The 13935-nt window shown below is 37.7% G+C and overlaps 1 protein-coding gene across 1 annotated transcript in view; it reads left to right on the forward strand.

Moving 5' to 3' along the window:
- The window catches only part of ESR1 (estrogen receptor 1), a 121605-nt gene that overhangs the window by 31405 nt on the left and 76265 nt on the right, over positions 1-13935 (forward strand). The window contains 1 exon segment of the mRNA XM_065732177.1: positions 12257-12447. Within this exon segment, the coding sequence (XP_065588249.1) occupies positions 12257-12447 (191 nt within the window).

The following is a 13935-nucleotide window of genomic DNA, read 5'->3' on the forward strand; positions in this document are numbered from 1 at the left end:
GTCTGAAACAGGGGAAGAGATTAATACACTGTTTTAGGAGAAACTAGCAAAGCCTTACTTAGAGTTTCATTCAAGGGATGAGGACAGTGAGAAGATGGGAATGTTAGGAGAATTTGTGGAGAGAAGGCTGGAGGTTAAGACGTGGCAGGAGTGCTACAAAGAGAAGATTTGTACTGAGAGGACTGTGTCTGTGTTTTTCTCTGGGAAAAGTAGAAATAGCTGAGGAAAAATGAGCTCAGGTTCCAACATTAGGTAGTGAAGCACCAAACAAACACAGAGAGAGCCTTATTCATCAGAAGCGTAGTCAGGGAAAGTTAAAAAAGGAGACCTGTGAGGCAGGTCTAGATATATAGTGATATTCTGTCCCTTCTTTGCCAAAGTTGAACTTAGTATTTTAGTGTACAAGTATATGGTAATTGCAAGATATGTAATTTCTGTAGGTCTACTTACGTTGTTTTCACAGTGAGACTGCAGTATAGTTTGACTAGTGGTAGAGTTTGCAGTAACTGACACATGGTTAAAACTGTAGAACTATCTCTCTTAACACATCTGTAGATTTTTTTTTTATATCATATATACATACTTATTTCTTTGTGAATATGCATTTCATAGAAGAGAACATTTTGCTGTTTGAATATTTTTTCATCAAAACTTTGAAAGCTTGGTATGTCATGGTGTTTATCACATATTGTGGCTATTGCAACATCTCTCTTGGTTGTTCAGAGGTATGGTTCTAGTTCTCCTTCTACCCCATGGGCAGTGTCCTCATGCTCAGACCCTTAAGATTCCGGTGGCATGCAGGCTTGCACTGTAACAGCCCTAATTCAGAGAAGAAAATATGGAAGTACAAGTCACATTAAAAAAGGCTCTATATGTAAGTGAAATTTCATAGTTTTAAAGCTATCATGGAGATTAAAAAAATTTACAACGTTTAAATTCTGTTTGGTCTGACTTGAAAGATTTTAGTTTTACTTGAAGATAGTTCCTAGCATTTAGAACAAACTGCTCATCAAATAATTTCAGAAATTTTAACTTCAGCTTTGGTAAAAATTGATATATTTTTTTCCTTTAATGAGATGTAAGTGATAGTAATGACACTAAGGCCCCTCAGTCCTTTTAAAATCGCAAATTTCAGCTTGTGCTTGTGGAACATGTGAGACAGGTCAAAGGAAAGTAGGACTGAATGTTAAGATTAATAGGTGCTAAGTAGCCATGGTAGATTGGGTTGAGAGGACTAGAGAGACAGAAGAATGGAACCTTCCAGCCTAAGACACAAAGAAAATAAGTAGTGATGGAGGAAGAAAGAGAACTTTGCATGAGGAGCCTGTGGGGAGAGGAGAAGTAGCTTGGGAGCATCACTCTAGGCACCACAATTTGTTCTTTCTGGACAAGAAAGTTGAGACTGGAAGGAAAAGGTGAAGGTAAAAGTAAGAATGGGAAAAGAGGGACTGAGTAGATCAAGTGAGAATATTTGAAAAAGAACAGCTGCAGCGGGGCAAGGCAGACATGGCCACTGGCAATATTTACTATATTTTATTTCTTCTAATAGTAGTGACTTGGAGTGTCACTATTTACAGCTCTTAACAAGTATCACCAACGTCCTTCTGTTATGCTTGGGTAAGGACTGAGAGTTCCCTTTTGCTGTTGTTGCCTTCTGCATTAAGGAAAGTGCACCAGTATGTTCCAGGTCTGCTCTCCCCAGCTATAAATATGAAGCTAAAAGATATATAATTCTGTTTAGCTAAGCATCCTCTTCAGAAGGTGAGAAGCTGCACATCAATGAAACAGTTTGCAACGTGTGTTCTTACTAAGCTCAAAGTTAGGTGACCTGTGCAAAACTTTCTGCTTCCACTTTCTGATGCTGTTGTTATTATAATGATAAAATTTTAACTTATGGGTTAATCATAAGAGATCTCCTGTGTCAGTATATTAAAAGGAACAAATCTGCAATGTGTCATATTCATACAGTGAAAAATGACACTTTAATTCTCTACTTGTTTTGCACAACTACTGGTAAATAAAAAATAGAATGAGGCAAATTGCAAGAAGTTTTATGTGAAGGCACATGATTGCCAGACTGAAGAACTGAATTCTCTGTCTAATTGCCACAAATTCTTCTGTGAAGTTCAGAAATCTTTGAAATCAAAGTCTTCACAAGTAGTCTTGTGTTGTATTGTAACTCTCTTTGTGCTGAATGGAAGTTCTACAGTCTGATTTATATAAGTGTTGAACATTTACCCTTGCAATTGCAGGCAAGGGAAGTAGCACTCTGAACATATAAAATGCTATCTAATGGTGGGTACTTAAAACCTCAGGTTTGAACATGATTCTGTATATACTTTTGCCCTTAATCTCTCTCAGCCTCAATTTTTGTCCTTTCAACTCAGTTAGAAAAAAAAATACATTCATTAGCATTTCTCAACTACTCAAGTGTTGTAGTGGCATAGCAATACTGGAAGAAAACCAATTCTGATGATAAAGTTGTATTCAGTTAGTGTGCTGATAGCAAAGAGCCAGAGACTGAGCAGTCAGGAAAAAAAACCCCACAAAACAAAGGCAGAATAGCTGCTTATTTAATCAATTATCTGTCTTCTGTGCACTGATGAGCTGTTGCCCTGTGGAAAGCATTTTTATACAATTAAAGATAATGTGTGTATGTACAGGAAAAAGCAACAAAACTTCAGGTTGCGTTTGCAAGGTGCAGTTAAACGATATACTATATTTAAAATCCTAATCTTCCTTTAATATATGTTGACATAAAGCACGTGTGTGTGTGTTTCTGCATTCACATTATATAAAGCAAGAAATTATTATCCTTCTGTGTATCAGTAACAAAAAACAAAATAACATCAGAAAACTGCCAGTGCTTGAGAACTGTGTCATTTTGGGGCTACTCTATAGCATACAGCTACATCAAAAGAGTAAGGAAAATAACTCTGTGTTATAGTTTAGATTCTGACAAAATTGAGAAATTGAGTGAAACAGGAAAAGATTATGAGTATTTAGGAGACCAAGTTCCATTTTCTCTTATTCTAAAGGGTGGGATATTTTTTTATAGGAATTTAAATTACAAGCCTGCTGAACCATCAGCCTTGTTGAATATTCTACCCTTTTAAAGAACCACCCTACTACCACTCCCAAGAGAATTTCCAATATTTTTCAGAAAAAATGGTTTGTCAAATCCAAATACTTGATCACTCATTTGAAAATCAACCTGATTTAAGGATGAAGGGAAAGGGTTAAACCAATGCCAAAGAAAATGTTTAATTTCACTCAATAAGAAGTTTTGATGATCTAACAAGATATGCTTTTGTTTTCATGTGGACAGAACCCTTCATCAACACTATCATTTGTTGGTCAATACTGTGCCATTTTTCTTGTCTTTTTACTTTAATTATCAAATCAAATTGCATTTTATTCTAATTCTAAAGAAAACTTATAAACATCTTCAGACTGTGAAACTCATTTTCTGATGCCCTGTGCTGTAATTATTTTAAGAATATTTTATTATTAAGCTTTCATATAATTTAATTTCATTGTATTTTTCCTTTATTTCTCATCTCTCAATTATATTTCTTTTTTATTATTATTATTTTTTCCTCTGTGCAGAATTCTCTTATTTTTTTGTTGGTTTCCTTGATATTTTTTGTTTTAATTTCTTGGCTTTAGCCTATGTCTTCTATTATTTTTAATACTCTTCCCATTTTATTTCCTCATCATTTATGTCAGCTATTTCTTTCAACCAGTCATTCACCACACTAGCTTAGCATCATCTGCTCATGTAGTTCTGTTTAGTTTCCCCTGCATTCACCCACTGAAGGAGAAGAAGGGTGACCCAATTCCTGAAATAAATCAAATTGCCCAAATAAATAAGATCAAAAGATAGAACATTACTTTTAGTGAGGTAGAGAGCAAACTGTAAGAGGCATCATCACTATCTAGACATGTTGCTTATCATTCTCATTTTTCATGCTGCAGAGATATTAACTTGGAGATAATCAGGGAATAAGCTGAGGAAAATGGAGAAAAAAAGCTGGCATATATATTAGTTGACTAAACCTGGCTGGGACACAGACGCACAAGCATCAGCATGGTGGCTCTCACTGCTTAATAGCTTAACGTTCCCAGGCAGGGTTTGGCCTGTCTGAGTAACTTTCTCCCAGGTTGGAATTCAGGCCTGAGGTATGCAAAGGTTCTTCCCCTTTGGCTGAATATATGAAATCTTGCTCTTTTGGAGTGGCTGGAGTCCCTTTGATGAGCCCCAGATAGACAACAACAGTGGAGGTCCAGCAAAAGATGGTTGTTGTTTCCTATTTATGTTGCTAGAGCACTCCTCCACTGTGGTAACCCATTTAATACCTACCATGGTCTGGTACCACCTCCTGGGTCCTGTCAACCTAAAATATACTGTGAGTTTATATACTTGGTATACAGCTGCATTTAACATCACTCTTTCTATATTTTCAAGCTGCATTGCAACCATCAACATTTGTGGTTATTTGTTTTAAGCAAACATTTTCTTTTAGGTAGTGCGTGGGATTTTTTTCCACATTAATTGGATCTACTTTCTGAGAGTACAGTTTTGAGGCACTTAATGTGCTTAGCAATTTTCTGTTTGTATACTTGGTTGTTCCTACTGCACTACTTCTCCTTGAGATATTATTTAAGTATTTTCAATTTAATTCTGGATGACTAAAATTTTAGAAATATTTTACACCATATGGAAATTCACATTCTAACAAACAGCGAATTAATTAGTTTCATATTGAATAATATAATACCTCATAGACTAAGTCCATTGTGTGGAAAGCTTTATCTCTGCTAGACCTTGGAAGCACTTGAAAGGAACATTGTTACTGAGGCTCTTAACCCTGAAAAGTTCCAACCATTCTGGTAAGAAAAATATTAGCAGCTACAAATTCTTGTATTAAAATAAATTCATAGTCTTTCTCAATGTGTCACCTTTAACTGCTCAGAAATGTTTCCCCTTAATCTTTCCTACCTATGAAATCTTTTTATTTTAGATAAAATGAACTGTGAATAAATTAGGCCTTACCTTACTTTTGGTTGGATAGTGCACTGTGGATTGGTTAAAATTCATCCTGCTCATGAATCAGTGTTGTGGTACAAAAATACAGCTTACATGGCAAAATTGTAATTCCCTCATATACAGATTAATTTTGCCTTATAGACAACATGAGGTTAAAGATCTCTGGTATGCTTTAGAGTTGCAAGTGAACAGTGAATATTTAAAATGTTTGGGGCTCTTCAGCCTGGAGGATGGAAGGCTCTGAGGAGACCTTATAGCAGCCTTCCAGTGCCTGAAGGGGACCTACAGGAAAGCTGGGGAGGGACATTTTTTTAAGGGCATGTAGCAATACGACAAGGGAAAACGGTTTTAAACTGGAAGATTTAGACTAGATATTTGAAAGAATTTCTGTGCTGTGAAGGTGGTGAGACACTGGAACAGGTTGCCCAGCAAGGCTGTAGATGCCCCCTACCTGAAAACATTCCAGGCCAGGCTGGATGGGGCTTTGAGCAACCTAGTCTAAAGGGAGGCATTCCTGCCTATAGCAGCGGGTTGAAATTAGATGATCTTAATGGTCCATTCCAAACCATTCTATGATTCGATTCTATGATTCTGTGAAAACAGAGGAGTTTTGTTTGCTAACAAATATACTGAAGAACAGATTCAGTGTGACATGAGTGGTAAACATGTGAGTGTGGAAAACTGCTTGTCCTGCTTTTTAAGTTTCAAAGCATTTTCAATTTTATATGTCTGCTGTATTATTATATCTGGAAAAGGACAGTAAATCATGTGTTCCCTGAGGTTTTTTGCTCTCTAATCTGTTGTATTTCATTGAGGGCCTTGGAGGAAGGTCTTTATCTGGGGTTTTCTTTCTTTTCGATATGTGTTTCTCTTTGGTAAAAATAGCTGACAAGAACTCTTGGTCCTTCTTTTGTTATTGTTTGCATAGATTACAAAGAAAATTGATGAAAAGGTTTTGCTATTGTATTTTGGGTAGGATAGTCTTGCCAACATTATTAAAACTGAGTTAGATGGTTGCACGATGTTCTCTAGAAGGCTAACCATTGAAACCTAACTGAAAACTGGATGAGGAGTTGACTGTTATTTTTTTGTCAGATACAGCATCAGTGGTCTGTGATGTGCACAAGGAGATGTTATTTTGATTTTGCAAACTCAGCATTATTGAGATCCTCTTTTTCCAAAGGGCTGCCTCCTCGCATCTTCTAAAATGTACTACAGTTGTGATAAAGCAAAGTTTATTTATTATCCAATTTCATTGCCATGGTATAAATGGAAATGGTTGGCAGGCTGTTATTCCTGGTGAGGATGGGACTGGAGACTTTCTATTTTTTCTTCCCACTGTGGTCCACAAGAACCTCAGTGTGATGATTCTGTAAAGCCAGTGTTCAAAACATTGCCCAAAATGGTTCTTCAGTGACTCTGATTTTACTATGAGTTGGGGAACGGAAGCCAGCAAGGCTCCTTGGATTCATTTGTTAGATTAAGGTCTTTACAAAAGATTTATAGTGGCCTTTCAATATAAGAAGGTTGTGAGCAGAAAGACAAAAGTGATCTAAGTAAAATGTAAAATGCAGGGACATCATTGGCAGTAATTGGCAGTTATGCTGTTAGTGTCTTGCATTTCTGTGATCCCTTTCACCACTGATACTCTGTGTATTTGTAGGAAGAAAAACCCTCAGATTTTACATTTCTGGGGGGTGAAATTTCTTATCCATTCTAGATAGAAGAAATTTTTCTATCTGTTTCAGGCAATTTTTCAGTCATTTATTATTTTCTTATTTTTTAGTAAAAATATATGTGTGAGCCTAATCTTGATCTGAGTGAAAATAATTATTTTGGAAAGATGAAAATTTATAATAATTTAGAATAATTTAGATTGAGTGATGACTGACAACCTTTGGTATTTCTTTACTATATTTTGGCTTTACCTATTGGTTAAAGTGTTTGGTAACCAACTACAATTTCTTTAGTAAGAGGAGGATGTAGTAAAAATAGAATCATAGAATCATTAGTAGAAAAAGACCTCCAAGATTATCTACTCCAACTGTAGGCCCATCCCCATCATGCCCACTAAACCACGTTCCTCAGTGCCACATTTCCATATTTCTTGGATGCCTCCAGGGTTGGTGACTCTACCACCTCCCTAGGAAGCCTGTTTCTGAGAAAAAATGTTTCCTAATGTCCAACCTGAAGTGCTAGCATCCATAAAGGTATGCAGTAGTTTTCTAACTTGACATTTTCTTCATTTTAGTGTGTTTCAATGTGCTTTAAAATTTTTTTAAGGTTAGACCTTTAATTTATTTGTGTTACTCATTGACTTGAAAATAATTTTGGGAACCTTGTTCATGTAACATGCATATCTGTTGCAATTTTCAAGAAAATGCTCCAACACTGTGAATATATATCAGATACTAATTCATGAGTATGTTCTTTGCTGGGTAAAGAGCTGGCTGGAGGGCCAGGCCCAGAGAGTGGTGGTGAATGGAGCAAAATCCAGCTGGAGACTGGTCAAAGGTGGTGTTCCCCAGGGGTCGGCACTGAGGCCTGACCTCTTCAATATCTTTATTGATGACCTGGATGAGGGCATTGAGTGCATCCTCAGTAAGTTTGCAGATGACACCAAGTTGGCTGGAAGTGCCGATCTGCCTGAGAGTAGTGTGGCCCTACAGATGGATCTGTACAGGCTGGATTGCTGGGCTGAAGCCAATGGGATGAGGTTCAACAAGACCAAGTACTGAGTTGTGCACTTTGGCCACAACAACCTCAGGCAATGTTACGGGCTTGGGGCAAAGCGGCTGGAAGATTGTGTAAAGGAAACAGACCTGGGGGTATTGGTCAGTGCTAGAGTGAACATGAGCCAGCAGTGTGCCCAGGTGTCTAAAAAGGCCAATGACATCCTGACTTGTATCAGAAATAGTGTTGACAGCAGGAGCAGGGAAGTAGTAGTTCCCCTGTACTCAGCACTGGTGAGGCCACACCTTGAGTACTGTGTTCAGATTTGGGCCCCTCACTGCAAGAACAACATCCAAGCCCTGGAGCATGTCCAGAGAAGGGCAACGAAGCTAGTGAGGGTTCTGGAGCACAGGCCCTATGATGAACAGCTAAGGGAGATGATATTATTCAGTCAGAAGAAGAGGCTGAAGTGAGACCTTATTGCCCTCTGTAACTACCTAAAGGGAGGTTGTAGTGAGCTGGGGGTTGGCCTCTTCTCTCTTGTAATTAGTGATAGGACTAGAGGGAATGGCTTCAAGTTGTGCCAGGGGAAATCCAGATTGGATGCTAGGAAATACTTCTTCCCCAGAAGAGTGGTCAGATGCTCGAACGGGCTACCCGGTGAGGTGGTGGAATCACCAAACCTGGAGGTATTTTAAGAACATTTAGACGTTGTGTTTAGAGAGAACTATTGGTGACAGGTGGACAGTTGGACTGGATGATCTTGTAGGTCTTTTCCAACCTTGATGATTCTGTGAATACCTATCAGAATACTCTATATCTGCTATGATTACATTGTCAGTTATTTCATAGGCTCATAGACTCATGGATTAATAAAAGCATAGAAAGGCTTGGTTTGGAAGCAATATCAAAGACCATCTAGTTCCAACCCTCCTGCTGTGGGCAGTGTTGCCAAGTACTAGATCTGGTTGCCCAGGAATCGGTCATACATGGCCTTGAACACCTGCAGGGTTGGGGCATCCACAGCTTTTCTGGGCAGCCTGTACCAGTGCCTCACCACCCTCTCACTGAAGATTTTCTTCCTAACTTAAACCTCTCTCTTTCAATTTAAATCCATTCCCTCTTCTCCTATCATTATCTACCTGCAAAAAAAGCAGTTCCCTCTCCTGATGTAAGCTTCCTTCAAGTACCGGAAAGTCACTCTGAGGTCTTCCCAGGTCTTCTCTTCTTCAGGCTGAACAATCCCAACTCCCTCAACCTTTCAACAAAGGAGAGGTCACAGCCAGCTCAAGCCCTCTTGTCATCTTTGTGGCCCTCCTCTGAACCTGTTCCAACAGCTCTGCATCCTTCTTGTACCAAGAGCCGTAGTCCTGGACACAGAACTCCAGATGGAATCTTACAAGGGTGGAGCAGATGAGGACAATCACCTCCCTCTACCTGCTGGCCCCTCTTTTTGATGCAGCCCAGGATACCATTGGACCACAAGGACATATTGTTTTAAAACATATTGGGCCACAAGGACATACTACTGGCTCACGTACAGCTTGTTACTTCTTTTTAAAATCTAGATTTATTAAATATTCTCTAATAGGGTTCCCCAGGGCTTCATTTTAGGGTCAGTTCTCTTCAGTGTTTTCATAAATGACTTGAATGTAGGACTAGAATGTGTTTTGAGCAAGTTTGCTGTCTGTATTAAATGGGGAGTTGTTGACTGTCAGGGCTGGAGAGTCCTTGCAGAGAGATCTTGACAAATTTAAGTTCTGAGAAATCACCAACCACACGGAGTTTAACAGGAGCAAGTGCCAGATTCTTCCCTTCTGGGAAGGATCAACACTGGTGTATACATATGAGGTATGAGATACTGGAGATCAGACCTGGTGAAAGAGATTTGGGGCTTTTGGTCAACAGTGAGTTGAACATGAGTCAGAAGTGTGCACTGGCAGCCAGAAAGGCCAACTGTATCCTGAGATGCATCAATCAAAACATTGCCAGCCAGTCAAAGGAAGTGGTTGTCCCACTGTATACTGCAACGTTATGATTTTACCTTGTATGCTGGTATACTGAGTGTGGTTTTGGCTGCAACAGTAAAAAAAGGGCATAAAATTATTAGAGATTGTCCAAAGGAGGGATACAAAGATGGGGAAAAGTCTAGAAGAGATGTATGAGGAGCTACTGAAGTTACTTGGTTTGTTTGGCCAAGAGGAGAGGAGTCTGATGGGAGGGCTCATGATGGCCTACAGCTCCTCACAAGGGAAGTGTAGGGACAGGCAATAGCGTCCTCTCTGTGGAGACAGTGACAGGATACTTGAAGCTGCAGTAGGAGAGGGTCTGGTTGGATATCAAGGAAAAGTTCTTCACCAGAGAATGGTCTTCACCAGAGAATGTGCCACTGGCACAGGCTCTCCAGGAAGTTTGTGGGACAGTAAACTTGTCAAAGCTCTCCAAGTGTCTGGGCATTACTATCAGTTGTATGGTCTGAGTTTTGGGTGATTTCGTATGGAGCCAGATGCTGGACTCAGTGATCCTTATGGGTCCTTTCCAACTCATGATATTTAGTGGTTCTATGATTCAACACTGAAAAATAGAATTTGGTAGCTGAGATTTTGCTCTACCAAATAGTGTAATTGTTCTCTTTTTATCTATTGTATTTTCCATGAAAATAAATAGAAGGAATTGTTTTTGGAACATCATATATATGTTTTTTAAAAGCCCATCTAGGTTAACTTAAAATTATACTAAATTGGTGGATTAAATGATCTACCTGTGAGCTAGAAAGAACAGGGTAAGGAAGATAAAACACAACAACTTTGATCAGTTCTCAGTAGATAAAAATAAAGTTAATTAAATGAGACACTGAGACAAATTAAAATCATAGGAGTGTTCCGGACTTGACAAAGAATAAGAAAACTATCTAGGTTTGGCAGATTTGGAAAGGTAATTACAATAATCATATATATCTTGCATAATGATTCATAAATTATGCTGGTTTTGCTTTTTCATGCTTTAGCATCTGAAATAGGAAATGATTTCTTATTCTTCCTACTTTGGCAAATTCACATTTTCAGAATTTTGACCCATTCTGATCTTTACACATCACTGAAAAAACAGTTGTGCCATGTCAGTGCCTCACCATTTGCAGTTTTTTCTGTCTTGAACAGATTCAAAAGAAAAAAAAGAACTTTGAAAATAAGTTTTCAAAATCATCTGGTTTATAAAGGTTGGTAAAGAACTTCAAGTTTAAAAAATGTAGCTTTCATGAATAATGCCAATAACAGTTGTGCAATCTCACAGGGCAAATGTTTCTCTAATAACTGTTATTCATTCAGAGTTGTTCAGTGAAAGTATGTCGTATATTGGGACAGAAAGTATATATATAATGTAGGACAGAAAAAATATATTTAGGGGGTGGTTGGCAGCACATGTGAGAGTGTATGGGTGGTTCTGGCTGCTATAGCTTTTGTGAACTCAAGGTGAACTGCAGCAGGAGGTGTTGGGGAATTTTGCTTAGATGAAAGAGAATGGTTGAGTGTAAGAACCATCAGAAAGCCATAGAGGAGTACTGTTTTGGAGCAGGAGGGGCTGTTGGTGCCACGTCTCAATTAATCAAAATACAGAATGTTTTATTGCACTGAATGAGGTAATATGACAAATTTGGATATATAAGAAGAAATTTGAAAAAGACCTCTGGGTTTCCTAGGTTCAAAACCAGGATATTTTGAGAAAAGGTTGAGACTCAGGGGAGATGAGAGCCACCTGTTTACTAAACAGTAATTAAAACATGCATGGTAAGTGGGTAGTTACTGAAAACAATAGTATACTTCATGCTTTAACTTGTACGATGTTGTCATGCCCAATTGAATTTTTCTCCCAAACAATTTGTTGTTCAGGCTCTGCAAAGTGTGTTGTGTGAGACCTGTTTACCTTCTATGAGCAATCTCAGAGATCACTGCTGTGCCTCTTGTTATTTTCACATCCTCTCATCTCTGAATTTTGTCTCTTGTTTGTCAAGCCAACAGCGATGACCTGTAATAACCTCTTACCAGATGTGAATTCATTGCCATTTATGCTATAGATTTGTTCTGTTTCCATTTTCAAACTATTTACTGATACTTCAGTCATGATGAACCCTTTGGACAGGAGAAGGTACACTAAAATTTGCTTTTTTCTTTTTCTTTTTCTTTTTTTGTACTTCTTTGTTATATCTTTAGAAAAACTGACTACCAAATAGCTTTTCAATCACAGAATTGTAGGGGTTGGAAGGGACCTCTAAAGATCATTTTTCAAGGTGTAGTGACTAATAACATCAGCTTAATTTGTGAAGAATTTCCCAGTATTTAAGATTTCTACATTTCTCCAGTTAGAATAGGAAAGTGTGATACAGTCAGTTTTTTTCCTATCTGTTTAAAATCTAGATTTTTTAAACTCTGGATCTTCAAAAATACATTTGTTCTTCTTTCTTGGTCTTTAGGAATGGATGAGACTTAACAATGCTGAAATATTTGTTCTTTTTTTTTTTTTTCCTGCTGCTAATAGGCCAAGCTCTGATAACAGGCGCCACAGCATTCGAGAGAGGATGTCTAGTACCAATGAGAAAGGGAGTCTGTCCATGGAGTCCACCAAGGAGACCCGGTACTGTGCTGTGTGCAACGACTATGCTTCAGGCTACCACTATGGGGTCTGGTCTTGTGAGGGCTGCAAAGCTTTTTTCAAAAGAAGTATTCAAGGTAATAAGCTGCTCAAGTGAATCACCTTCACTCTGTATTTCTGAGGAAGCTACTTGAGATTGCAGCCTGAGCCCAGGACATTTATTGAGATTTTGTTAGCAGTAACTGTTTTCTCCTATGCATGCTTAGCTCTGTATTTGGTGAATCCTTCTTACAGATATGTAATATATTGCTCTTTAGACCAAGATTAATGAGGGAAAAGAAAAGCTCTGTATTCTTCTTTGTTTGTGTATGTCTGATTATGGAGGCAGTAAGAAATCTAATTAAAAAATCAATATTGGATCAGGATGACCACTTTTTTGAGTTATGCATGTCTCTTTTCTATGATTAAGTTACTATCCAAAATTTATTTCTGAGAATTCACTGTCAGATGAATATTAATTCATTTTTATTGATTTCTTAATCTTAATTCAATGCTCACTTAGCAGAATGATTCAATCAAATACTTGAAGATGTGGGATATCTTTTGAGAGCCAATGATTGAAAGGATATGTCCTTGATGAAATAATATCTATATTTGCCTGCATAGCAGGGCTTTGAACTATACACAGAATGATATATTTCACAACCATCTCGTGACTAAAGGTGTACTGTGCAAAATGTCCAGTGGATTAGAAGGCATCTAACAGAAAAAAATTAATTAGTGTGTCCAAGATAATTATTGATTAAAATGCCTGTCACTTTGAGGGATGAGTGATTTTATTCCTGTTTAACAAAGAAACAATAGTGTAAGAAAGGACTAAGTATGATTCTACCAAAAATTCTATACAGTATCTCCAGAGAAAAAAATGAAACATATTTCTTCCTGACTGAATAAATAGAAAGAGCAAACTAGCAAAATCCTGTGATTTAGCCAGGTTTCTATACTTTTTTACATCTCCGAGCGATACACACATACAGAAATTCGTATTGTTCTTTTTATTAAATAAACATGTCAAGAAGCAGTTTTTAGCTTCTACCAATCACTAGGTGTGAATCTTGCCTGTTTTGTCACAAGAATTAAATAATTCTGCCACTGAGTTAAATAACACTTCCAGCATTCTGCTCAAGAACTTTTTTTGGACTTAAAGAAGAAAGTGAAAGACTGGCTTTGGGGTAAACACTGAGAAATTGTTTATGAGTGCTAGTGATTAGTTAACAGTTACTAGTATTTCTGCTGTTCCAACTTCTAAATGATTTGTTGAAAAGAGAGTGGTTACAGCAGTTTGATAACAATGAAGACTGGAGGGGAGAACGAGTGAAATGCTTTTCTCTTAACGTCAGAAAGACATATTTGAACTTTTAAGGTAAGGAGTACAGCTCCTTAATTTGAATCTTTTTCATTATGAGTTCCCTGATTGAATCAGAATTTTTAGTGGAATTCTGAACTCAAATTGAACTAAGTCATCTTACCCATAACACATTATTGTTTAATTTCTGCCTTGTTTATAATTTTATTATTATCTTTAAGATCAAAACTAAATAGGAAGAATAAATTATTGCATCTCT

Source organism: Cyrtonyx montezumae, unplaced genomic scaffold, assembly GCF_038088225.1.
Source record: "Cyrtonyx montezumae isolate F1298 unplaced genomic scaffold, pur_monq_1.0 scaffold_0, whole genome shotgun sequence".
NCBI classification, from domain to species: domain Eukaryota; kingdom Metazoa; phylum Chordata; class Aves; order Galliformes; family Odontophoridae; genus Cyrtonyx; species Cyrtonyx montezumae.